The sequence below is a fragment of the Gallinula chloropus genome (genome assembly GCF_964237585.1).
Source record: "Gallinula chloropus genome assembly, chromosome: 3".
Taxonomy (NCBI): domain Eukaryota; kingdom Metazoa; phylum Chordata; class Aves; order Gruiformes; family Rallidae; genus Gallinula; species Gallinula chloropus.
In genome coordinates, this window is record NC_140087.1 from 25,100,289 (window position 1) to 25,127,209 (window position 26,921).

At 41.0% G+C, this 26,921-nt stretch overlaps 1 protein-coding gene across 1 annotated transcript in view; it reads left to right on the plus strand.

Annotated features, from left to right (window-relative positions):
- The window catches only part of ARFGEF3 (ARFGEF family member 3), a gene marked incomplete at both ends in the record, with an annotated part of 87,229 nt that overhangs the window by 51,887 nt on the left and 8,421 nt on the right, over positions 1-26,921 (plus strand). The window contains 18 exons of the mRNA XM_084260980.1: positions 499-1,409; positions 6,715-6,881; positions 8,140-8,305; positions 9,674-9,781; positions 10,055-10,270; positions 10,529-10,639; positions 11,795-11,945; positions 12,540-12,854; positions 14,371-14,504; positions 16,024-16,169; positions 16,750-16,929; positions 17,298-17,442; positions 18,401-18,523; positions 20,746-20,849; positions 22,405-22,549; positions 24,918-25,046; positions 25,602-25,778; positions 26,341-26,455. Of these exons, the coding sequence (XP_084117106.1) occupies positions 499-1,409; positions 6,715-6,881; positions 8,140-8,305; positions 9,674-9,781; positions 10,055-10,270; positions 10,529-10,639; positions 11,795-11,945; positions 12,540-12,854; positions 14,371-14,504; positions 16,024-16,169; positions 16,750-16,929; positions 17,298-17,442; positions 18,401-18,523; positions 20,746-20,849; positions 22,405-22,549; positions 24,918-25,046; positions 25,602-25,778; positions 26,341-26,455 (3,543 nt within the window). The remainder of the gene's footprint in view (positions 1-498; positions 1,410-6,714; positions 6,882-8,139; positions 8,306-9,673; positions 9,782-10,054; positions 10,271-10,528; positions 10,640-11,794; positions 11,946-12,539; positions 12,855-14,370; positions 14,505-16,023; positions 16,170-16,749; positions 16,930-17,297; positions 17,443-18,400; positions 18,524-20,745; positions 20,850-22,404; positions 22,550-24,917; positions 25,047-25,601; positions 25,779-26,340; positions 26,456-26,921) is intronic.

Sequence of the window (26,921 nt, forward strand, 5' to 3'; positions counted from 1 at the left end):
GTAAAGGCATAGATAACTACCTTCTGCAGCCTGCCCAGATACTCAAATATGTTGGTTTACAGCTGGAAATTTTTGAGTCTGGGTCCTTAATCTTGCAATGAAATAACTGTGCTTATTTAGAGGTATATTTCCAAAATGAAGTCAAAGGAGATAGTAAAAAATTTAAACATTGTCAGATGGAGAAAGGGGGATTCTCAGTTCTTATAAATATCTTACCTTGTAGATAAGATAATTTTCAGGACACAGATGGCTTTGAATTTAGCTTCAGTTGGGTGTTGAGGGTTTTTTTTCAATGTGTTTGTCTGTAAGGGAAAACATGCTGTGCATGGGCATGTCCACAAGGGAGAATTACTAATTTCTTCCAATACTAGTTATCTTCCCCAGCAGTAGTCTTACAGGGTAATTTCACTTTTTTTGTGTTTGTGGAGGGATGGTGTTGGATGAGAGTGACGTGCTCATTATACGTGCCGCATCACTTAAACTCTGTTTTAATTGCAGTATCATGGATGGGATGACAGAAGCATGCATCAAAGGTGGTATTGAAGCATGTTACGCTTCAGTGTCCTGCGTCTTTGCCCTGCTTGGAGCATTAGATGAGCTGAGCCAAGGGAGGGGTCTTAGTGAAGAGCAAATCCAGCTGCTGCTCCGGCGCTTGGAAGAATTGAAGGATGGGACTGAGACAAGCAGGGACTCCATGGAGATAAATGATGCCGACTTTAGGTGGCAGAGGCGCATCCTGTCCTCAGAAAATCCTGCTTGGGAATCAGGAAATGAAAAGAGTCCTGACATTAGCATTAGTGTTACCACAGACACTGGTCAGACCACTTTGGAAGGGGATATGGGACAGACAACGCCAGAGGAAAATCCAGAAAGTCAAAAAAACTCACTGCCATCTCCAGCTGGGCATGAAAGCAAGGAGATTCACTACAGAGAACCGGAGTCAGAAACAATCGACCAGCCAGATGTTGTTCAGAGAAGCCACACCATAGTCTATCCAGATATAACTAACTTCTTATCAGTTGATTGCAAGACTCGGTCCTATGGATCCAGATACAGTGAAAGTAATTTCAGTGTAGATGACCAGGACCTTTCCAGGACTGAGTTTGATTCCTGTGATCAGTATTCCATGGCAGCAGAGAAGGACTCAGGCAGGTCAGATGTCTCGGATATAGGCTCTGACAATTGTTCCCTGGCTGATGAGGAGCAGACACCACGGGATTGCCCAGGTCACAGGTCCTTACGTACTGCTGCTCTTTCTCTGAAATTGCTGAAAAACCAAGAGGCAGACCAGCACAGTGCACGGCTGTTTATCCAGTCACTTGAAGCTCTTCTACCTCGGCTTATCGCTCTTCCCAGCATAGAAGAGGTGGATGGAGCACTGCAGAGCTTCTCTTCAACCTTCTGCTCAGGTTTGCGAGCAAATATTTGCTGTCTAACCAGCATGCACATTGTGTTAGCACTGTACACAGATTCTCTTGTAGGGTTTCATCTTCAGAGAACACAACCAGAATAAGGAGGTTTGTCCTTTACAAAGCACATTCCTCCACAACAGCACACTTCATTTAGGGCAAACTGAATGTGCAGGCACAGATTCAGGGGAGGCCAATCCATTGACTAAACAAGCTTTGGATTGCATTAATAGAGAAATTGAATTTTCTATAGTAAAATACCTCTTCATGGGTTTGTGAAGCTCTGTTGAGAATGTTTGCACATATTTGCATTAAAGAGAGGTTGGGGTTGCCTCTTTGCATGAAAGGGCTGTGGAGAGAGCCATCACCGATTTTGAAAGAGATTGAATTAGCTTAGTACATTGCTGCATTACTATTAGTAAGGCCAGCCTTGCAAAGAAGGTGGTAAAATTACCACAGCAGTAAACACTCCAAAGGATAAGAAAAGAGGAGCAACTCTCTTCTTCCTTTCTCTTTAGTTTTTCTTATATGTTGTTGTCTATCATGAGAGGAAATGCAAAGCTCAAAGCCCAGACCAAGTGAAAAAATAGTTAAAAATTTTACCTTTTAAGAGATTGAATGCCTACAGTTCTTTCAGGGTTTGAACCTTTAGGATCTTGACTTGATCAAACAAAAAAATGCCATGCAAAGGCTAGTTTGTTCTGTTACTAGCACATTTAAAATATACATAAATAAATAAATAAATATTTTAGAAGGGTTTCTTTTTCATGACAGTGGCCAATGTGGAAATGTTTGTTAAAATATATTTATCTGTTTCTTTAACTCACCACAATTGCCTTTCCTATTGCTCTTCTCCTAATCATTGCTTCATTCATTTGTGCTCTGTCACACACATTAAACTCATAGAGTCAGAAGGGATGCCTCCCATCATCGTACAGCATAATTTAGATCTTAACCTGGTGAACAAGCTGACATTCCTGATACCTTGTATAAATGGAGCCCAAGTAAGGCTTAATTCAGGAAAATGGTTGTTGTGGTTTAACCTGTATGACAACTAAAACAGCCACACAGCCGTTCACTTACTCCTGTGCTCCCTCTGGGGTGTGGGAGACAGTTGAAAATTTAAAACCCCCCAAACTTGTGGGTTGAGATAAAGACAGTTTAATAGGACAGAAAAGGAAGATAGTAATAAGATCAACAATAATAATAACAACAAAACAAGCAACAAACAGCACAATTTCATACCACCTGAAGCTGATGCTCAGCAAGACCTGAGCTGCCCTGCCTCCTGGCCCATCCTTCAGCTTTATACATGTCATATGGTATGGCATATCCCTTTGGCCAGTTTGGGTCAGCTGGTTCCCCTCCCAACTTCTTAAGCACCACCAGCTTTTTTGTTGGCAGGACAGTATGAGAAGCTGAAAAGTCCTTGACTGCTTGGCGATTACTAAAACATCTGTGTGTTATCAGCACTGCTTTCATCCAACTCCCAAACATGGCACTGCACCAGATGCTAGAAAGACACTTAACTCTGTCCCTGCTAAAACCAGGACAATGGTAGGTAAAGATCTTAAGAAACATTGGCCATGCTGTATCGCAGAAAGGAGATATCTTTAAGGGGACATTAGTTACATTCCTAATTGATGTTCTCAAAAACATCTTTTCTGTCACAAGGGATTTATTTTTCCTGGAAAAACATGATCATGAGGTTGTGCCCAAAGACCAGGATTAGAAGTCTAGATCAAACTTTGGTGCACCCCTGTTCCCTCATGCATGAACGAATATACCACTTCTTTTCCTGTTTGTCTGTCAGATCCCTTGAGAACATTTGAAAGCATTGGGAGAGGCAGACCTAGCAGACTTCTGGATTTGAAGGCTAAATGCAGCTTTTGTTGTCATTCAGTATGTCTTACACAGCAAGAAAGATGGAAGAATATCACTCAATTTCTGCATTAAGACCATGATTTCTGGTTTGTACATCTCTCTTTAGAAAGATACTTAGTCTTGGACTTAGACTGTTGGTTGAGAAAGACTTTCCACTTTCTGAAGAAAGCCATCCCCATGGCCATCTGTACTTAAAAATACACACCATGTTTCCAGTCTGATTTGTTGTAGTATAGTTAGAGAATGTCACTCATTAAGGAAACACAGAAAAACATAGTAGCAAGTTACTGTATTCACATAGTTTGGAATACTACGTGAGTAGTTTTCACAGAGCTGTGTATGTTGTAACTTTATGCTCTCACAGGATCTGTGCAGTTCTTGTTTCGGTTGGACATCTGGAATAAGACTTAATCCATCTGAAACAATCCCTTAATTTGTACCTCAGATCTTAAGCAAAAGTCCGTCTGTCCTCCTGAGGTGAGGACTTGCGTACCTGTGTAGGTGAGAGGTGTGAGTTTGAGGACCTGGGGGGAGAGAGACTTCCTAATAGGAACTTCCTTGGAGACCTTCCTAGACACCAGTCTGTCTCTATAAGTTCTTAGTTCAGGACTCCTTTGTTAGTACCAACAATTCAAGGCACAAATTAGCTGGTGAAGTTAGAGTAACTGGCCCTACATCCATTCACGTACAATTCCTGAAGAACACATCAGGAAATTTGAGTATTGGTTAAGATTCAAGAACAGAGACAGGTGCCGTTCTGAGACCAACTGGTACTGAAGCAGCATTCTTACATTTCTGAGACACCACATTTAACAGCTTTGTTTTGGTTTTAATTTTTTCTTGTGCTCAAAGTGGGAAAGATACGTTAGTACCAGTTAGTAGTCTTTCTACAGGCTAGGACCTTAAATGGTATTGAAAAGCAAATGAAAGAAGTAGGAGTATGAGGCACTGGCATGGGAGTATAGGCATGGAAAAAGTGAAGTCAGTGAAGCAGAATTCTAGTGAATGGAAGTCAGTTAGTTAAAAGTCTTCCTGACTGAGAGTTTTCATCTTTCCTCAGAAAGTTCTTCCTTGTTGCTAGATAAAACCAATGCCAAGAAGTTCCTTGGCGACACTGAAGCGTGGTGTCTGTCTTAACAACTACTGAATTATCTAACAATTCTCAACATTATCTTGACTTGCACAAAACATTACATTTGTGTGTTTTTCAGGACCTCCATTTACCTGACCAATTTAAATGAGCTGTTGTCTCTGTTAAGACAGTGTACTAACCTAATTTTTTACTATTGTTGGTAGATTTTTATAATTAAAATTGATGCTCAGTATTCTCTTAATTCTGATGTAGCCAGTCTCATGAACTGCAGTGTCAAGGCATTAATTCTAAAAATCGTGTGCCAGTGTATGAATAACAGCAAATGTTTCTAGCACATCTTTTCAGTTTTGATTTCATAGCTTTTAGCATCAAGACTTTTATGTTGTTAAGCATCATTGCAAGTTTGTCCATCAGCTAGTCTGCTTTTGAGATTTCAGCATCTCTCAAATGCAGTTATTTTTCCACATTTTAGAAGAAATTAGGGACCATATTTTTGTCACTTTTGGATACTCAAATACATACCCACTATTTAGCAGCCACTTTTACATGTAGTTATACACCTTCCTTTTTGATTGTAGTTTTGTATAGGAGATTGCACGTTTTAAAAAATATTTGAGTGCAAAATAATGTGGGCTTTTTATTTTCTTTTACATACTTCTCTGCCTTGAAGTTTTTATCACTCCAGCCGATTCTAGTCCCCATGCTACATATTTAAGAAAGATAAGGCATCAAATCAATATATTCTAGCTACATCAATGTCATGATCCTCCATCCAACAAAGCGTTAGGATGCATGTTTGCCTTCAGTGATGAAGGAGTCACCAGAGTTACTCACAGGCTACTTTCGAGCATGTGGCTGCAGTTTTGGTACTAGGTAAAGATTCTCTGATAACTCTCACCATGAGAGATCTACCCCAACACACGGCAGTCCGTGTGGGTACAGTGTCTGGCCAGCCCTATCACTCCTCTTCCACAAAGGTTGCTCCCTTGAACAGCTATTCATTTTTTAGACCCACCCTGGAACAGTTACTCTCTTTCTAAATCCGCCCTCAAACAGTTACTCACCTTATCCACGCCCCCAAAGTGACGACAGTGGAAAGTCCGAGAAGGCAGCAGCACAGAGCTTTCAAACCCTCACGAGGCAAGAAAAACATTTGCTTCTTTTCTGTGTGTGGATTTTTTAATTATTATTATTATTTTTTTATTGTTAATGGTTTGTGGTATTTTGTCTAAGAAGAGGCTTGAGCTTTATGGTGGGAGGAATATATTCACAGTAAACCACTGCAGCAGTTAACAAATGACACAGCTTTGCTTCATCATGTAACTGACCTTGGAAGCTGGTTTTTTTTTTTGTTTCATTTCAAATGTTCCTCTGGGATAAAGCTTACTCCTTAATTTTCCCTAATTTCATAGCACAGTTGATGTGAAAACCATGAAATATTGTGGGTCAATGGGGGATGTCCTGATATTTCTGTTTCTCTCATGGCTGAAACTACAGATCATGGGGATTCAATTAGGTATTGCTCATATTTGATTTATACTTTTCTACCAGTAGATCAGCTAACTGAGTGGAAAATGTATGTGCTGTCCATCCTACCTGAGAAGAAGGGATTGTGTCACAGGGCATGGTTGTAGAATATCATTTCATACAAAAAGTGTTTTCAGGAGTACTGAGCACTTATAGGTGACATGGGTCTGACAGAGCTGCAGAGTGCTCAGCTATCCAGAAAGCAGGTAACTGACCAGGGCTTGGAGTTGTAACCAAGGTCCAGCCAGCTTGGCCCCAGCTATTTATCCACATACCTCTAGTCCATGGAGAGAATGCTAATTACAGCCTGATCCTGCAAGGTGCCAAGCACTCCAGTCCCCATCCAGCAACACGCTTAGCCAGGTCAGATTTACTGGTGGGTTCAAAGGGCTGTCACCCTCATTGGCACCGTTTGGTGCAAATATGCTCAGTTAAGTAGGCAGGTTTTGCCTCTGCCCCCTCCTACCTCACCTTTCCAGTTAGCATTGCAGATGTATCCTGCACTTTGCTCTGTACCTGGCAGGCATCCCAATGAATGCTGGTGCTCCTTGTGTTTTTTAAATTGAGGGTGCTGCTTTTCTGGACTGTGACTGGAGTGTTCAGTTTGCCTTGCAGCACTACATTTCAGATGGACTACTTATTTTTCTATTCCCTATTCTCGTAGTGTAATTTCTACTGATGGTTCATTAACTATTCTAGCAATCTGTTGCTGCTGAAACACTAGGGCTAGCTTCTGATTTATTTTCTTTTTCCAGGCAAAATTTGTGTAAAATGTGAGAGCTCACATGGTGTTTTTGTTAGGTATGATGCACTCACCAGGATTTGAGGGAAACCTAAATTTCAGCTTCCAGACTCTGATGAATGCAGACAGTCTCTACATGGTCTCACATTACACTCTGCTGCTCAACCTAAAATTGGCCAACTCAGATTACTACAGGAAGAAGCCTGCCCAAGCCCCTGTGTTGCTGGTGAGTTGGGGAATATGGGGAAACTGTTAAAAAAGAAAATTTGCCTTGCTTCCTTTCACATAAAACATCCCACATGTAAAGCCTTCAGGCTGCTTGCTAAGTGGAGAAATAATAATTGCAAATGAAGTGTTCTCCAAGCTGCTTATGAATCTTACATGATAAATGTCATGCATCTGAATTACACAGCTTCTCTGTAATTTGGAGAGGAATGAATCCTGCTTACTGATTATCATTAAAGTAGCAGTCATTTTGATGGATACTCTATCTTCAGATCTTCATTAGCATCTTGTGATGCAGCAGGTATTGTTCATGCACTTTATCGAGTGGCATACCTTCATTTTGCAGCTACTTTTGAGCATAGTGACAGTTTTCTCACTTAACACTCGATTTGTATTTATGCAGATGAAGACATGAAAGAGTGAAAAATAATTAGGCTTTAATAGTATGAACTGATTATTTTAGTTGCACTTGGGATTCCTCAGGTTCTTTGGATTTTCAAAAATTGTTTTCAAGGCTGCAGGAGTTACAAAAGATGAATCTATGTTTTTCAACTGATTTGCCCAGGACAAGTCATTTTAGAGTTTTCCTAAACATAAAATATCAGTGATGTATGGAGCAAAAAAAGAGAAAACAAAAAAAATCTGTTAAAATGCACATTTACTGCTGAGTTTCCCATGTAAAAGAAGTTACATTCTAGAAGACCTCAAAAACAAGTGGGTTTCACCATCATCATCTATTTTAGTATGTTCTCCAGCAGCTGGGAGAGCAAATGTGTGACTCAGACCTTCCCTAGGGGCAGCCTGGTGCACAAGCCTGAGCCTCACCCTGAGTATTGTTGAAAATAGTTCAGATATCAAATTGGACCCCAGTTCAGCTGTGGTGACTCTTCGGTGCAGAAGGGCCTGATTGCTGCACAGGCAGCACTAGGTGCCACAACTTCTTTTTATTGGAATTGAGAACTTATACCTACCTTGTGGAAATAGTGAGAGAAATAGTGAGTATGTCCCATTGTCACTGTGCAAGCACTGTCATTATAATTTGCATCTTGCATGAACTGCAGTAAGACAAGGGAAGTCTCCTTGTTCGTGTCGCTCTCCAGCGTAGAGACACATCACAATCCTCAATTCATTGTTATTTTTGCATAACTTATTTCTAATCTTGCCTTCCTTTACACTCAGGTGTAGATAGATCTAGGAGCTGAGGCTCATGCTGTAGGTCTTACTGTTGTCTTACATCTGGCTTCTATGGTTCTCTGCAGAAGGAGTTCATGAAGCAGGTCCAGTCCAGTGGAGTGTTGATGGTATTTTCCCAGGCCTGGGTTGAAGAACTGTACCACCAGGTACTAGAAAGGAACATGCTGGGGGAAGCTGGATACTGGGGAAGCCCTGAAGAGCACAGCCTTCCACTTATCACCATGCTGACCGGTCAGTAACATGTTATGGTAGTAAGCATTAACTTCCACAGGTGTGTCTAAACCAAGCTGCTTACAGAAGAGCATGTCATCATGCAGCATGTGGCTCACAAAACTGCCAGTAGAGGAGGACTCAGACTTAACCAGGGCAGGTACTGAATCAGACAGAAAGTTTTTGAAGCATGGGTTTAAAACCAGACTGTTCCTGGGAGACAGAGCATAGGTTTATTCACTGAACCAAAACTTCTCTTCAGTCAACTTCAGTTCTGGTAGGCTTGCTGCCTGTGAATGATAAGCGTTAAGGCTGCTGTTTTCCAGATGTCATAGCAAAGCCATTTCAAAGTGCCTGTGGTGTGCTACCAATAAAAATGCTGGCATCTGATCCTGGAAGCCTTCCACTGATCAGAGTCCCCTTGGTTCAGATTTGTGCTATGCCAGGAATATGCCAAATGGCACTAGAAAGAAGCTGGAAGCCTGGAGCACCTCTAACAAATGCTTATAAACAGACCTTAGCTTCCTTTGAAGGGAAAAAATAATCTAAGGGTATCATCTGAAAGGCAGCAGGATGTCTGCAGTATTGTATTGATATAAAATGCACTGTCTGCTTGAAGGTGTATACTGTATGATTACAAAGTGGTCATTAAAACAGTATATGCAGGGAGAACATTGGCTTCAGCTGAGCCATTAAGTGGTAATCAAAGGGCACTGCTCTGAAAGGTTTTGCTGATTTTATTGAGCTCAGTGTTGCTTTTAGCTATTGAGCTGATAGAAACACTTTGGAGTGGAGAAGAGACAGACAGACGGATTGGGGCTGCTAGAAAGGAAATAAACCTGATCTCCTTAACAGCAAACACTCTGTGGTAAGCTGGTCTTGTGTTGGAGAAAGGGTTGTATTTCTTCTGTTGAGATTTGAACCTACATAGGGCTAGTAAAAGTGACATTTAGTACATAGGATCCCAGTGCATCTTCAGGATGCAGACTGTGGTCTGGGAATATCTAGATACTGGATTTAGCAATATGTGAAAGGTTATACTCAGAAACATTGGGGTCTAAGGGTGTGGGAAATTCTGAACTGTAGGAAGTACCATGAAATCTTTGGTGAGTGTTCTGTTGACTGTGTAACTTGGTGGAGGGGGATGTTGCTTTTGAGAGCAGTATATATCCCTTCTTCAAGAAAATGTTGCTTGTTCTGGACAAAACAGAAGATGCCACAGCTCATGTTTATGCTAAGGCTTCAGAAGGCTGCCAGAAAAGTGCAAACTAAGAAGCATACCTGAGAAGTCAGGAGCACTAGTGCTTATTTGAACAAAGAGACAGTAGGATATGCTTTCCCCCATATGTGTGTCAAATAGTAATCTGTTGGTTTTTAATGTTCTGGCAGACATTGATGGCTTGGGAAGCAGTGCAATTGGTGGCCAATTGATGGCATCTGCTTCAGCTCAATCTCCTCTTTCCCAAAACCGGAAGACAGATGATGCTATTGTTGCAGGTATAAAGACTGTATTATAAGCACAAGTGTATCTACTAGCAGTGGGTTGTTATATACTGTAACCACATTTAGATAACTTGGGTTTTAGAACCACAATCGAGTTGTTCCCTCAAGGGAACACCAGGGGTTGGGGGAAGTATGTCAGTACTTCTTACACATGAATTGGTAGTCCAGCATGCAGAAGACAAAATGTGACTTGCTTTTTTATCACTGATAATAAAGCTGCTGTTGTGTCACTTTGCAGTAGTACTAGTAAAGCATTTCTCACACCAGGAGTTGCTTTTGCCCGATACCTTTTAATCGGCTGTTGGAAGAACTTGATTGACACTTTGTCCACACCACTGACTGGCCGCATGGCAGGCAGCTCCAAGGGGCTGGCCTTCATCTTGGGAGCAGAAGGAGCCAAGGAGCAGAACCAAAAGGAGAAGGACTCCATCTGTGTGAGCCTGGATGGACTGAGGAGGGCAGCCCGGCTGAGCTGTGCTCTAGGTACTGCTGCATGTGGGATGTCATGGCAAAGTCATAAAATAAGATGATAACTTTCCTTGAAGGAATGTGGGAGAGAGAAAAGCAGCATCCTGTGCCAGTCTTGGGTAGGAACCTGAAGTGTGGGACTTCCCATAGGGCCTACCTTCCCTACAACATTGACATATTCAGCCAACTTTCATTGATACAGCCTGTTGTTGAGATTGCATGGAACTAGGGAGGAAGTGCTGGTTAAACAATAACTGTATTGTTGCTTTACAGGAGTTGCTGCTAACTGTGCATCTGCTCTTGCTCAAATGGCAGCTGCCTCCTGTGTCCAAGAAGAGAAAGAGGAAAGAGAAATCCAAGAGCCCAGTGATACTATAGCTCAAGGTAGCTGTAATTAAATTACCTGCCTTACCTCATAGTGCCTGCTAAGGTGCAGCTTAGTACTTTGCTACACACAGAAGGAAGACAGAGGGGAATGCCACTACTCTGCACCACTCACTTGTAGGCATATGGGATGTGTGTCTAGACACTTCAATACATGTCCTGCTGTCCTGGATTCTTACGTCACACTAATTACATTTTAGATGGAACTGAAATCAGTGGAACTACAGATAAGCCAGCAGCATTTTCCAAATGTGCTGTTTTTATCCTTGTGATAGGAGTACAACCAGAGGGTATCAGAGAAACACTTTGGGGTTTTTAATGTGTTGGGTGGTAATATAAGCTGAGTGTGCATTCCTCTCCCTGTCTTATGTATAGATCCTTGGTAGTCTTTTCAATATTTAAAACTGTTTCTGAATCATTTTAAATGAAGCTGGAATTAAAAAGTCATCTATGTGTAACACAAAAAATTCTGCATTTCTGTTCCACTACTTCAAACCCAGTGGAGGTCAGCGAAGTCAGTTGCCATCTCCAGTGACTGGAGAAGCTCATAAAATGGGTCTGACAATATCTGATTTGTAATGGCAAGAAGCCCACAACAAAGCACAGTGTTGCACAAATGACCCTGCATAGCACTTAAATTTGGTGTCTCAGTAAAGAAAACAAACCTGAATAGGCCTGAGCACAAGCTAGTTTTTGACCATTCTCCTGGATATAGCTGGTACTTGTAGTTCAGCTCAGGATCAGTTTTACAAGAGTATCCATTAACGAAAGTTCTTTGGTGAAACTTTGTATGGAAATAGATGTAAAATCTGCAACCCTTTTTTTTTTCCCATGGCAGAGGAGATTTTGATAAAAATGAATAACCAGACAGCCAGCTCCAGAGAGAAACATGTAATATCACTGGCAATCTGCATCTGTTCTGTGGGCAACAAGATGGGAATTTGGAGGTGGAGAGCGTCAATCTGGCGTTGATTTTTTTTTTATGCCTATAAGATCAGTCAAAAATAATTTTAATGTTAAAATGATTTCTAAAATCCATGTTCCTTTATAGCTTTCAAACTGCATACCTTTGCTATCACCCTATATACAAACCAGTGTTTGGAAGGTGGAGAAGCTAATTTGTTTGGTTGTTTTTATTTCTTTTCCACACTGCAGTGAAACAGAAAGTGGAGCAGAAACTTGAGCAGATGGGGAAAGTGCAGGGAGTCTGCCTTCACACTGCTCATGTCTTGTGTATGGATGCAGTCCTTAATGTGGGCCTGGAGATGGGAAGCCACAACCAGGACTGTTGGCCTCATGTGTTCAGGTATTTACCAGCTATCCCAAAAGCAACAGAATTTATACCATGGTGACTAAGAGTAATGGACTGAGAAAAAGGCCCTTACATGCTCTGTGAGTGTTCTGTATAAACAGTGTCAGAGTGAATTAACTGCCAATACCTATAAGAGAAAAGACAGTGCTGTTTTCCACCAGTATTCAGAGATAAAATCAACACTTGGAAACTTTGAAGTTGCCAGAAGACTGCGGCAGACCCAGGAACTCAAATGGGCTTTTCAGGCACTTCCACTAAACTATCTGCTGTCTATGGATAGAGGAAGGCAGGGGATGTAAGAAGACAGGGTATCTATATGTAGTCTGAGACTTGGAGATCATGTTTATGGTTTAAGGAGAGCACCTGTGCATCATGTCTGGTTCAGATGCAGAAATCAGTGCCTGTAAGTTAGCAGTGGGTTTCCGTGTAAGCTGGCTTCTCACAGCCCCAGTGCTGGGCGATTTGAACTTGCACTACCCTTCTTGCCTCTGCAGTACAGACCTGAGTGTTTCTTCAGTGAGCCTGATGATTAGTGGGGGAAGGGGTCATTGGTTTTATTCATCTTTTGCTTCTCCCATTCATTCTCAGGGTGTGTGAGTACATCGGCACACTGGAGCACACCCACTTCAGCGATGGTGCTCCCCAGCCCTCCCTTACCATCACCCAGGCACAGCAGGCACCTGGAGGGCTGCATCCGGACTCTGAGCCTGGGGAGTCTCCCCAGGCACTGACCCCTGAACAGGAGGCCACCCTCAGCAGCAATCCTGTCATTCAGCCGGTTTCTATCCAGGAACTCATCAAGGAGAGCAGTAAGGGCAGAGCTTTTGACTTACGTGGAGGCAGCCTGCTGTGTGGGACCAGTGCTGCCAAGGCTGTTCTCACGCTCTCCACGCAAGCTGACAGGTAAAAGCAGCACTGTCAGGAACCAGAGCCTCTGTTCCCAAAACAGGGCCAAAATGAACCTTTCTGTGATGTGGTGGAGTCTGATTGTCGTCTGTCACAGCCACTTGCTTCAGTTGAGTTTCATGAGAGAGTTGCATGTGTGTCCCAACCAGCAGTTCCTAAAAGACATTGTTTTCTTACATCTCTACACTCCCCGCCCTGCAGGGACTGGCCTGAGTATGTCTCTGCTCAACAGTGAACATGCCAAGTAAATCAAATGCATCCTGAGAGTGGTTGATTTATTCCTTGCATGTAAATTAATGTTGGGTTCATTAAAGCAGACAAAATAAGTGGGTGTCTTGTCCTGACAGAAAGGGACTGAGTGACAAGACCGGTGTCAGAAAGCAGCCGCTTCTGTCAGGACTGTGCGGACATCTGGTCAGTCTGTCCCGGTGTGTCTGGGGGAGGAAAGGCCACCCAGAAAGGTCACAGAATGGGTAGATCACGTGTTCCTACAACATGGTCTGCAGACTGATAGGTCATAGACTTTTTTGATATTTCTAGTCTTTTTTCAGCAGCCCAGGGGAGAGTTGGAGGTTTACTGGATGTGCATTGTTGTAATGTTGTTTTTCCCACAGCTGACACTTTGCATTCTTGATCTCTGTCCATAGCAGTGTGTTATTTGTAAATGCAGGGGCAAAAGTAATTCATACTGATGTTGCTTGTAGGAGTTTGTTGGTGGAAAGTACCTTTTATTCAGGAGGCTCACAATACAGCTTGGTTCCAAGGATTAAATAGCAGCAGTACTGTAATTTCAGTGATGTAGGTTTGATTTCTGCACTGCTGCTTCAGTACAGAAGTTATGAGGACTCAGTCCCTAGTTTATTAGAACCATAGAAAGCTTTTCATGAAAAGCAACATCAGAAAATCATATTTGTGTCAACTTATGTGAAATTTCACTGTGATCTCTGTGGAGCCCACCTCCTGTGCAAGCATAAATTTACTGCTTTTAAGGGTACAGATTTTAACTCTTAGGAGCTCATTGCAATTGAAAATAACTTGTTTTTCATGTAAGAGTTTGTAACTTCAGATGGGGAAACCTAGTGTAACTCTAAAGTCAGTGAAGCTGTGATGATCTGTGTTGTGAGGACCAGGCATTTATCTTTTTTATTATTATTTATGTATTTATTTATTTTGATTACTGGTTCATTCATTCACTGCTCACAGTGTTAAGATACAGTAATGAGAAAGCATCAACTCCTTGAAAAAGTTATTTTTGGTTTAGTACCACAGTTGAATCTTGGAAAAGTTCTGGCCAGTCCTACAGCACTCTGCTTTCCACCCACCAGTTAATTAAGGTGCTGGATCAGAATCTTTCTGTAGCACGCTGTAAATGAAGAAGTGCTCAATAACCCAGTGTGTCACTGCAGGCAGGCAACACGTAGCAGCCATGTACAGATAAGGGTTTTCTCTTACATGCACATTTAAGTCTGCAACTCATGAATTTTTCAATTAGATTCTGTTCTTTTACTCACAGGCTCTTTGAAGATGCTGCTGACAAGTTAAACTTGATGGCACTGGCAGGCTTCCTTTACCAGCTCAAGAAGGCTTCTCAGGCCCAGCTTTTCCATTCTGTCACAGACACAGTTGATTACTCACTAGCAATGCCAGGTAAATTGCCCAGAGGTCCCTTACAGAGTTCTGTGTTTCATGTACAATGGTATTGCTTACAGGACTTGCTTTGTAATCTCACGTTTTTTCCAATTGACATTGCATGGGATAAATAGAACAAAGTATTTAACCTAATAAGATCTCTCTCTAGAAGCAATTCAAAGTCGTTAGAAAAGGTTGAGCTTTTTTTTTTTTCTTTGGATGAGGACCACATCCACACCTGCTATGAAACAAATCAGAGCACATTAATTTCATTCTTGGATTTTGGGGCTGTTAATTATCCACAGATGTTTAATCACAGCTTCATTGTGGAGCCTGATCCAATAAGGAAACTTGGGTAAATGTCAACCTAAGGCAGTGATTTAGGTTAGACATTTGACAGTGGAATAACCTCAGAAGTGTTCAGAAAATGGGAGACAGCAAGCAAAGCACACAACTGAAGAATCTTCAGTAAAGCAGTGGGGTTTGTTTTTCCTGCTCATCCCCAGCAGGGTGGAGCATATACCCTACAGTACAAAGCTTGTAAATTGTTGTTTGCATCACTGTCTCAAATAGAATAGGACTGGAACCAAAGGAAGATATTTCACTTAGATTTGTACTGTTACATTACTCATACAGGCTTTGTTCTGTCCTGTGACAGGCCTGGATTTTATCAGGTATGTGTCTCCAACTTAATTGGTCTCCCCTCTCCCTAAAGCACTACCTGTCATTTTCTCAGTGTGCCACTTCCAGTTGTTTCTTTTTTGCTGCTACTTGTCTCCAGGCCTCAGCATTCATCACTTCAGTTTTAATAAACAGTGATCTTCTCATCATGTATCTAGTAGTCAATCAACAATATTTAGTAGTAACAAAACTGAAATTAGGATAGAGCAATGAATTGCAGTTTTAGTATTAAAAGTTGTAGGCCCCCCGTGATGTCTTTCACTGAAGATAAAAGCATCAGCATGTTTTAAGTGAAGAGAGAGGGAAGTGTCTTTCAAACTGTTGTAAGAGCAATGGAAGATGTATCCTTTTCAGGGGGGAATAACAAGTATTACTGCCTGGGGATAGGAAAGTATTTTCTCACATCCTCTGCTTGTATCCCTTACTTGATAAGCAATAGAGGAGGAGAAACCAAAACTAAATAATTTGCAGTTTATATTCTTTCCTGTAGATGTCACCAAAGACTTTTGCAATAACTATTTTGGGTCTTAAACTCCTTGCTTGACCTCTGTGCACTACTTCTCCAAGCCTTAGTCTTTAAAATGTTTGCCAAAATAATTATCACTCAAATCAAAATAAGCTATGTTTACTAAGTGCTTCTTAAAACTTGAGTCCAGCATCTGTTCTTTTACCAACACAGGCACAGGCTGTGGTTTACATTGATCATTTTTTTCCTATTTTTTTCCCCTTCCACTACACTCCCCTCTGCTCAAACTCCTGACTTAATACTAATAACTTTCAATTCCAATTTAGACCTCTAAAGATGGAGGAGCTGCTGTGGCTTAGCTTTCATTTATTTTTTTCTACTTTCTTGCAGGTGAAGTAAAATCTACCCAGGACAGAAGAAGTGCACTTCACCTGTTCCGACTTGGTGACGCCATGCTCAGAATTGTCAGGAGTAAATCTCGCCCGTTGCTCCACCTGATGCGCTGCTGGAGCCTGGTGGCACCTCACCTTGTCGAGGTAGGAGTCAGGGAGAAAATGGGAATGCATGCAAGAGATGGCAAATCTGAAAAGGCTGGAGAAGGCTTGGTACCTCAGTCAAAACCAGAACCAGTAACTTTACATCCAGATTCACTTTTATTTAATTTTTTAATAGGTCTTCCAAAAGATATGAGAACCTTCTCACTTCAAGTTCCTTAAACGGCCAAGTAAAAAGTGACATTTGGGCATGCAGAGATAGATATGGTGAATATATGCAGGAACTACCTTTCTTAAGGGAAGGTTGGTCACGTGGTAGAAAGATGACGTTTCACATGAGTTCTGTTCTGTGGGTTTGTTGTTTAATTTATTTATTTTTACCTCTGTGCTTTTTGAACTCTCAGCAAACCTTCATGCATCTGTGGGATTCCAAGCAGCTCAGGCTCTCATCTGTTTCCATGGCAGTTCTCTCCCATTTTCATTGCAGTAGGGTCCCTAGTCACGTTAGTAGTGAAGCCTTTTTTTTAGGGTTCAGCAGCATGAAGGCTTGCGTCCCTTAAAAGCATTTCAGTAAAAGCAGTTTTTTTGCTCATTCAGACTAATACTCTTCCTTTCCCTGTAGGCTGCCTGTCATAAGGAGAGACACGTGTCTCGGAAGGCTGTGTCCTTCATCCATGACATCCTCACTGAAGTGCTGACAGACTGGAATGAGCCTTCTCATTTCCACTTTAATGAGGCACTTTTCCGCCCCTTTGAGCGTATCATGCAGCTAGAGCTGTGTGATGAGGATGTCCAAGACCAGGTAAGTCAGCCCTGATCGGGTTGTCAGTGTCTGACCTGCCATGCCTATAGGAAGGATGGTCTCCAGAGTGTACTTGGTCCACTTGAGAGTGTTTCCCAAATTCCCTTCAAATCATCTTCAGGGAATCAGGAGGGCCCTGCCTAACTAAGCCAGTGCTGTGGTAGAGCACAGAGGCAGTACACTTGGCTTTAAAGCAATTAAATGAAACTTTTCTATTGTCTAAAAAAATACAAAAAAATATCAGTCTAAACTGATATAGTGAAATCTAAGAACGTGTTTAGAGCCGTCCTCATTCCTTCTGAAGGTCCATCTATGTATCGGCTTGGGTTTTGGTTTTATTTTTTTAACTTCTCTTACATTATTTCCAGGTGGTCACCTCTATAGGAGAGTTGGTGGAAATGTGTTCTACCCAGATCCAGTCAGGATGGAGACCCCTGTTCAGTGCCCTGGAAACAGTGCACAGCAGCAACAAGTCAGAGGTTAAAGAGTACCTTGTAGGGGAATACTCTATGGGTAAGGACTTCAGTGCACTGTTACGTATGTGCTTTTATTTCCCTGTCTGATTCCTCAGGGACACAATAGCTAACTTAATGTATTTAATTGCTCTGCCTGATCACTGGCACTTAGCAGTAGTGCTCCAATACTCCAGGACTGTGCCGAAGTATCTGGTTTATTAGTTTGGGTGGAAGAGAAAGCAGAGGCATTGTTCTCACTTTTTCTCTTCTAGATTCTGGCAGATGAGTAGAATAAGAAAGATTCCAAACTTGAATATTTCTGAGCAAAGCAGTAGTGCAGGAGTACTGAGCTTGGCTGGGCCCTTGTCACTGTCCTGCCAGCTAAAGGAAAGATGACTGTATACAATCACCACGTCTCATGTGGCCTGTCTTGCTGTGTGAAACCTATTGCTCTGACACATCAGGGTTAGTGTGATAATCTAGGCAAGTGCTCTTCCAGGCATTTAATCACAAGGCTTCAAATTGCTGGCACTGTTACAAACCATGTTTGCTGTAAGACTGATTCTACATCCCTCCCAGAGATGTTTGCATGTGTGGAAACTGGGTAGTAGGGGAAAATCACTTTCATCTGTTCTTTTACCCATTCAAAGATAATTTCAAATGTTACAAGTCAGGTCCAAGGGTTTTTCCACATGACTGCTGTCATCTTGGCAGTTATCAAGAACCAAACCAGAAACCTCCACCAAGCAGAAGTGTTTGCTGCTGAGGTGAGTTCAAGAGCTCAAACCTGCTCTTACTGTTTGGGCAGGCGTAAGCTAATATTTTCCATGGCTAAGACGAAGGAAGGTGTCCTTATTGCTTCCTGGGAAGGGCTATATGAGCTGCCTCAAGAGCAAGAGAAGGTTGTGAGATAATTTCTACCTCTGCCCAGGGTAGGGGAGATTCTCCAGATTCAGTTAGAACTGTTGGAAAATCACGTTTATAGGGGATGAGTTCTCATCTTGTTGTTTCCACAGGAAAACGCCAGGCTCCGGTGTTTGATGTCTTTGAAGCATTTCTAAATACAGACAGCATCCAGGTCTTTGCCAACGCCGCCACCAGTTATATTATGTGCCTTATGAAGTTTGTCAAAGGACTGGGTAAATATTTTTATCTTCCCTTTATCCTATTAGGTCATGCTATGTCAAACTTGACCCTGCAGAAGAGGGTAATTCAGTTATGTAATACTTAGTGTGGTAGGGAAGAGAGAGGCAGTGAGAAAATTGAGTCCAAAGTGCTTTAAAAAAATAAAATAACACACCATTATTTCAGAAACATTTTTAATGCTGTCACTTCTTCAAGTTGTTATAGCAGCAAAGATGCATGTCACTATTGCATGTCTGCTTCACTAGATCATAATTTGCATCAGGACTTGCTTATATTAATTTAATAATTAAAAAACCAACCAAACAATCAACAGATTACTGCAGAAACAGCCTGGCATTGTTCAGAGCCAGCATGGATTGTCTGCAACAGAACAGGGTATGTTTTATATCCGGTGTTGAAAGACACATGGCTCCTTTCTACCCTTGCCTATCTCAGCAGCAGCAGTTTGGCATATACAGTGCTGAAAACACGCCAGACCTTCAGTGAGATCATGAGCATTGCAGCTAACACTCTGTCCTCAGAATTAGTTGTTTAGTGGTTGTTACTGAGGGGAGCAGGGACCAGGAGTGTCAAGGTGACCTTGCAGAGCAATTTGTGGTGCTTCATCAAGCTTCGGAACGAAGGCAAATGGTCTTGGGTCATTCTGCTCCTGTTTTCATGTTCCCTGAGTTGCCTTAATCATTAGAATGACACTTTTCACTGAACTGTGGCGATGATTTAATTTTTTTCGTTATGTAAGTTGAAAAATTTCTGAGTGAAAAAATGGAGATTTTTTTAAAATATGTGATTGAGTTCACAAAGGTCTGTAAGTGACTGCCTTTGATTTAAATGAAGCACCTTACTGTAGCAGATATAGTCTTTAATGTTACTCTCATCTTGCTAAGCTATTTCACCATCGATTTCAACAGGGATAGAATTCAGCTTGTGATGACAGAACAGAATTGTAATTATTACTACAAAAAAGAAACAGATTCCCGTTTCCAGTACCAGTACAGGGAACTTATGTTTCTTCTGCACAACCTGAAAAGCCCTCTTGTATTTCTTCAGGTTTCTTACTTTTGTGAGATACTTTGTGGTTACGTGTCAAAAAACAAGATCCTTTTCTTTGTATTAAAGGTAGTGGGACTATGGGCTAGTTCAGTGCTGAGCAGTGCAAATATACTGCCATTTATGTGCACTTTAACATAAAGCTAAATGATCCTAAATATCACTGGCTGACTAGGCTGATCTCTGTAGTAGACAACTTTAAAATACAGTATGGAAGGAATAGTTAAGGACATGCAAAAAGAAAATAGATGCAGGGAAAGGAGAATAAAGTAGGATTTAATAAAATAATTTGGTATTTATTTTGTGGGTTTTATGAGAGGAATAGGTTTTAAGGCAGTAAAATATTAATGTATATAGACTTTTAGTAATGCTTCAGATTTGGCACTGACTGGGATGCATGTGGCTAAAGTGGAGAAATGGCTGAGCCAAGTAATCTAGGGTGGTCAGAACTTTTGCTGGGAGGAGAGGAAAACAGATTGTGCAGACAGGGCAAATGCTGGAGTGAATTGAGTTATCCAGGGAGGAGCTCTGCAACAGGATGCCTTGGAACTGATCTGATTATTTAATACACTTACTGAAGCTACCTAAAAGTGGGAGTCTGCTGATGCCACAGAATAATACCTGTGATACTGAGACTCCAGAGTTTGAGGGTATCATACAGCTGAAACTGTGAGACCTTCATACCTGAATTAGGCAGCAAAATGGTGTATTTAAGGTGTAAATAAACTTAAAGGAAGAACTTCAGGTAGAAGAATTTTCCAAGGCTCTGGGGTGCAAATGCATAGGAAAAAAAAAGAGTATATTAATTGAGCAAAGGGTGAATACAAGCAAGTAGTTCATACACCTGTGGAAAAAAGTAAAGTGGAGTCAGTATGACAGAGGACTATAAGATGTGATTATAAGAACTCCTAAAAGCTGTACTAAGGAGTTATTAAATAGGCATGTATGTATTAAAGCATTTATTCATATAAAACTCCATATATAAACTATGACCAGTTTTACTGTATAGTTTGTTTGTGAATCATCTGGCTGTCGTCTCGTAAGATCAAACAGAGAGGATGTTTTCTGGATTATATTCAGATATTAGGGCACAACTGAGTAAAAAAGGAAAACTAATGCTATGTTTCTCCTCTATTGCCCTTCCCAATGTTGCCTTTCCCATCCCAAGGGGAAGTAGATTGTAAGGAGATGGGTGACTGTGTGCCAGGATCAGGATCTGCATCTACAGACTTGTGCCTTCCCGCGCTTGATTACCTCAGGAGATGTTCTCAGGTATGATGAACAGTCTTACACAGGTACTAACATGGCCTAGGAAACGTCCTGACCTCCTGGCTTTGTGTCAGTGGTTAGATGGTTTGCGTGAACACAACAGAATCAGTGGTAAGCCTGTCAGTAATAACCTATACTGCCCAGTGGAGAGTGGCCATCTGAAGGAATTTCATCCCTTACAGGCCAGCTAACAGTGGGGAAACCGAGCAGATAGAAACACTTAGACCTGAGGAGCATGTGGGAAAATGTGAATGTTCAAAACCTAGTAGTAACATACCCCAAACTACATTCATTCTTATGTAAAACAGTTACTGTAAGCAGTGCTAGGAATGGAGGAGGGAAAAAAATAACCAAACACCCTGAGAATTCTCAGATCTTAAGAACAACAGGTCACACCTTCTAAAACACAGCAGCAGCTTATCTGTACCATGAAAACATACGTGAAGCTCCAGGCAAATCTTTAACAATTAGAACGCTGTCATGTATGCTGTAATCTCCTTGCATACAGCACAGATTGCTATCCAGGGTTATTAAGACTTTTTTTGTCCTATTTTATAACGTTGTTTGTATTTCTATGGGACCTGAAGGTACTTTTTGTTGGACCCAGGCCATTTTTTTTTTTCCTGGGTAAAATACAAATGTGTAACAAAGGATGTTACCATTGCTGAAAGGTTGTCTTATCTAAATTGAGAGATAAAGTGTGGGTTCAGTACACAGAGTGAGAGGAGAAGGAAAAAATAAGGCAGCTCAGAATAATGAACAGCAGACATCAAATTGTACTTGCTATCTTGTTCACCAAAGAAAAATCTGAGAATATCTATGTGTATATCTAGTGCATGTTCTGTCTTTATACTGTGTGCATCACATCACTCTTCCCCATCCTTACAAACCCCAGTGAGGCAGAAATATTTTCTCCTTTTTAAAAGAAGCAGCCATTTTCTATCTTGTTGTACCCTTTAACTTGCCAATAGAAGAAGAATAGGAATTAAATCCTGTCTGTATGTTGCAACTATATGGTTTACATGAGAAAGGCCTGGTAAAATACTGGTAGCACCCCAGCAATAGCACAACTCTGCGGAGTTTGCATTTGTTGTGTAATGGACAACTCAGGCAATGAAGCTCTGAAGTAAACCTGTACAGGTCATTTTATTGGTATTTACTTAGTCCTTCAGAGCTCTGAAATATTCTGTGTACTCCAAAATACTCTGGAGCTTCTTCATTCATAGGTGCCATCAGCAAGAAGTAACATTTGTCTTTAACAAATGAGGAAGGGAGCACACTCCCTTCCCCAAAATATAAATTGCTTTTCTCCCTCTCTTCACACTGTGTGCTCCCCACCTCCCACCCGACCCCTTACTTGTCAGTGAGTAGAAGACTTGGGGCCTCTGGCTGTGGTTTTCATTTACACTGTTGCTGGGTGAACAAGACAGATGCTGACATTATGCTGCTTTCATGGCTTTTCCTTTAGTTTACCTGCCTTGTTGTGGTAGCTTTTCCAAGTTTTCCCATATATGTTTATCTTTTCTTCTTTTTTTCTTTCTCTCCTACTTCCTCCCAGTTGTTAGCCAAAATCTATAAAATGCCCTTGAAACCCATCTTCCTCAGTGGCCGGCTGGTGAACTTGCCCCGAAGACTGCAGGAACAGTCAGCCAGCAGTGAGGATGGGATTGAGTGCATCCTTTCTGACTTTGACGACGACACTGGTAAGTGCATTGAGAGCAGTAAATGTGGAATTAGTCAATTGCTTCTTCCACCTGTCACTGTAAATTTTGCCAACTGATGAATTCTAAAAGAAGGGTAAAATCTTCATAGTTTATTTTCTCCCTGGTGGTTACGCACATATGTGTGCGCACACAGAGATTGGAATTTCAGGTGACATCACCTTCTTTATGTTAAAAGATACATCTCATCCATGAGAAAAAATACAACCCCTCTCTTGGGTTGAGATAACAAGATATTAATTATCCTGATATTCATAATGCAGCCAGTATATATTTCTGAGAGCTAACACAAAAATACTTTCTAGACCACAGTTGAAGTAAAGGAGTGAAAACCTTTTAAGGTTGGTATTAGCAGCCCTGCCTTTACAGAAAAAAAATATCAGTGTTGAGTTAGAGTTTAGAAAGATAAACAATACTTCTTTGAATATCTTTCCAAATTTATGTCTTGTGGTCTGTTGAACTAATTAGTGTATTTCTAAAGTTCATAAAAAGCACTATGACCTCCAGGAAAACAAGCCGTGTTTGTCTCCTGATTATTTATGTGGCATATATGAGTTGTGGATTAATCAGGTGTTTGATGAACTAGATCTGTGTGGAGCCAAGCGATAGAGGAATGCAGCCTTGCTGCTTTGGGACACATGACAGCCCTTTGAAGCAGTACAGTCACTTTTGAAAATCTGACCTACTGAGTTGTTCCAACCTGGCTGCCTCTGTGAAGAGCCAGACCCAACCAGGCAGAAGGCAGGCTGACTCTGATGCATTTCATTCCCATGTCTCACTGGAATGACTCCTGGTACCTACTTCTACCTAGGCTCTCCCACCACATGGATTGTCCTGCTCCAATGCTACCCTGGATAAAGGAGAGAAAAGCTACTCTCAGAAAAAAACAAGGCACAAGTCCTAGGGTGGTTGTTTTTTTTTTTTTAAAAAAAAAAGAACAACTTTTTCTTCTTTCTATGTTTGTGGAGGTTTTTTCTCTCCGGAAATTTTAGGATCTTCACCTGCAGTGTGGGAGAGACCCAAGTCACAGAAGTCTCACTTTGAGTCAGGCTTGGGACTTGACCTGGGCTCTCTCCACCTGCAGCAAAGAAAACTTCTGATCTGATTCTTGTCTGAGCAAGTGCTGAAACTACCACCCAAGTTTTATTTAGCTGGTAACATTATTAGAACATTGCTAGGCAAACTGACTTTACAAAGACAGAGCTTCACCCGGCACTCTAGTGCTGAAAGTCAGCACAAAATGGGGCAAAATGTGTTAGCCACTTTTGCCATATGGTGATGTGGTGCATTTGATTGCATGCCAAAGTCTTCAAGAGGGTGTTTCTAAAAGACTCTGTTCCCCTAGATTTGAAGATACCTGGATTTTGTGCTGAGTGTTTTATGCCGTATCCTTATCTAGATAACATCCTTAAAGTCTATGTGACACCAAACAATGTCACCATACATACTGCCCTGTGAAAGTGGTGTGAATAAATAAATGATCAGCTCAGTTACTTAATGATTTCACCATGTTTTCCTTGATTCTCAGGAAGACTCTTGCAGTCAGCAAACTCAGTGCATTTTAAACAAAATTCCCTTACAGCCTTTTTTGTTGCTTTTGGAACATAATCAGCCAACAGGCATCATGCAGACACAGATTACATCAGCATGGCTACCAGTGGCAGAGAAGAAGGGCTTGTTAGTGAACCAAGGTAAAATCCATTTTAGCCTAATAAACCTGTAGCATTTTAAGGAGACTTAAGCATAACACTGTACATTGCAGGAGCATTGTGAATGTAATATGCAAGTTCCTTCTAGTCATTGATAATATGGGGAACTAGCAAGTACTTTAATGGCCTGTGAAAAATTCAAAGGCAGCAATTCCTAACTGTCTTCAAAATTGTGTTGAAAACTATTATACCCCATAATGTTTTAGGGGTATGTGTTTTCTAATGTACATATGAACTCACAGTACTACCTGTATCTGAACTGCCATTCTGTATCCTAACTGTCCAGGTCTGCTATATCCACATTTAATACTCTATTTGCAACCTTTTACATCTAAAGAAGACATGTGAGGCAGCCTGATGATACTTCATGAGGCGTTATTGCTGGTCAGTTCTGGGTACCAAGTAGAGACAGTTAAATTATAGTTATTCATCTTAGGATGCTTACTTAAAAGTGTAACTAAAAGGAAAGAAAATAGGACCATAATTTAAAAAAAATGATACTGCCTACAACAGTGCAGTGAACATGCAAGAACTCATGATCTTTAATTTTTTATCCTCCTTTACTTCCTGAGGGTAAGTTTCACCTGTGGTCAATGCAGTATGTCACTTAAGGCTTTTAATTTTTGTTTCTTTACTTGCAGGCCTTATCAATGTCTGGATTATTCTGCTGGAAGAATTGACAACAGCCATATCCAACTGTCCCCGCCAGCACCAGCCTCCAACTTTGGATCTGCTCTTTGAATTGCTGAGGGATGTTGCCAAGACACCTGGTAATGAAAGTGCTTAATAAAATGTGAGCTAGTAGAGCCCTGACCCAAACTTTTTAGAACCCTAAACCACTTCTGTAAAGTGTGTTGCTCGTGCTAGAGCAGCACAGAGACATATGTTCTCAAGTAGAAGGGGGTTTTCTGAGAACATGCTCTGTTGTTCCAGTTAGTTCACTGTTCTACACTGACAAAAGGTATCATCTTGTAAGAGTTTGCTGAACATACTCTTACATTTATTGCACAGATAAAGAGGCACAGTACTCTGTTGGTGTCCTATCCACAGAAAGCATTTGTCTGATGTCTAGGAAATAAAATCTAAAAGTATATAGTCCTGTAGACTTCCCAGAAAAGACAGCAGGTAAGCAGTTGGCTAAATGTTTTTATACTACCTCACAGCTAGGTCCAAGACTGCTTACCCCTCTTATCCCACCAAAATATTTCAAGAACCTGGTTTCTGTAGCACCACCCTGGCCTCAAGCTTGGAACAATGTAGCAAATTTACTTTGTATGTAAGTTTCGTAAGCAAAAATATACAACCATCATTGTGTTTATTTCAAGGCCCAGGATTTGGCATTTATGCTGTTGTACATCTTCTTCTTCCCACGATGTCTCTTTGGCTCCATCGCAGCCATGGTGACCATTCTTACTGGGATGTGGCATCTGCTAATTTCAAGCATGCCATTGGCCTTTCCTGTGAACTTGTAGTGGAGCACATTCAAAATTTCATCCACTCAGGTATGTCACTGCAGTGTCAGATCCGCTGACCGACATCAGGGGATTGTTACTGAATAGCTACCTGGGGAGATGCTTTCATTGCTTTTTATTATCCAAGCATAAAGTAAGAGGAAGAGGGTTGAAAAATTCTGTTTGGGGTTGTTTGTGAGGTTTTTTTCTTTCTTTATAGAGTACAGAATTATGGAAAAAAAAATACCTTATAAGGGACATAGGGAAGTTATTTAGTCCAGCCTCCACTTGGAGCAAGGCTATCTTCAAAATAGCCATCACAGTCTACATTATGCTTTCCAAAAGAAGATACTAAGACTTTGACTATGAAGAACTACAATATCCAGAAAAGGATCTAACAATTTCTCTAGTACCACTTAAAGCCAGAGGTTTTATATTGTTAATGTCAAAAAGGCTGTTCTTACTTGTTTGATATGATGCATATTTCTCTAACTCCAGTGATAGCTTTATTTGGGTTTGCAAAAAGTCTCTGAATAGCAGTAAGCATAGCAAGATTGTTTATTTCTAATAATAATGAAAAGACAATGATGTTAAAACTGTCTTTTTCTTATAGATATTGGTTATGAAAATATGATCAATACTATGCTGAAAGATCTTTTCAAGCTGCTCGTAGCTTGCGTAGCAGAACCAACAGAAATTATTTCCAGAGTTGGCTGCTCTTGTATCAGGTAACACAGTCTATTCACCCTATTAGCATATTAAATAAAAACAACCCAAAACCAGAGTCTTTATAGAATCATAGAATGGTTTGGGTTGGAAAGGACCTTAAAGACCATCTAGTTCCAACCCTCTTTATGCTTTTGAAGAACTTGTGGACTGATTAAATTGGCTAACATCTCAAAAGAAGTCTACAATATATATCTATCCCTTGTTAATCCAGTAATAAATTTTAGTCTTACTAACCCTTTCTTGCTGTTTTCTGTCTGCTTCAGAACCTGTAATTTTAGGCATGGCTATGTGTACCATTCCCATAAAAACCACTGTACGTCACTTATATGCAGTTAGTCAATAATTAACCCTTAGGAAAAACAATCAAAGGACTTTCTGTTGGAATTCACAGGTCTTTAGATGTAATTAATACCTTTCATGGTCTTCAGGCTGTTACAGTCATCATCAAAATAAGTCCTACATTAT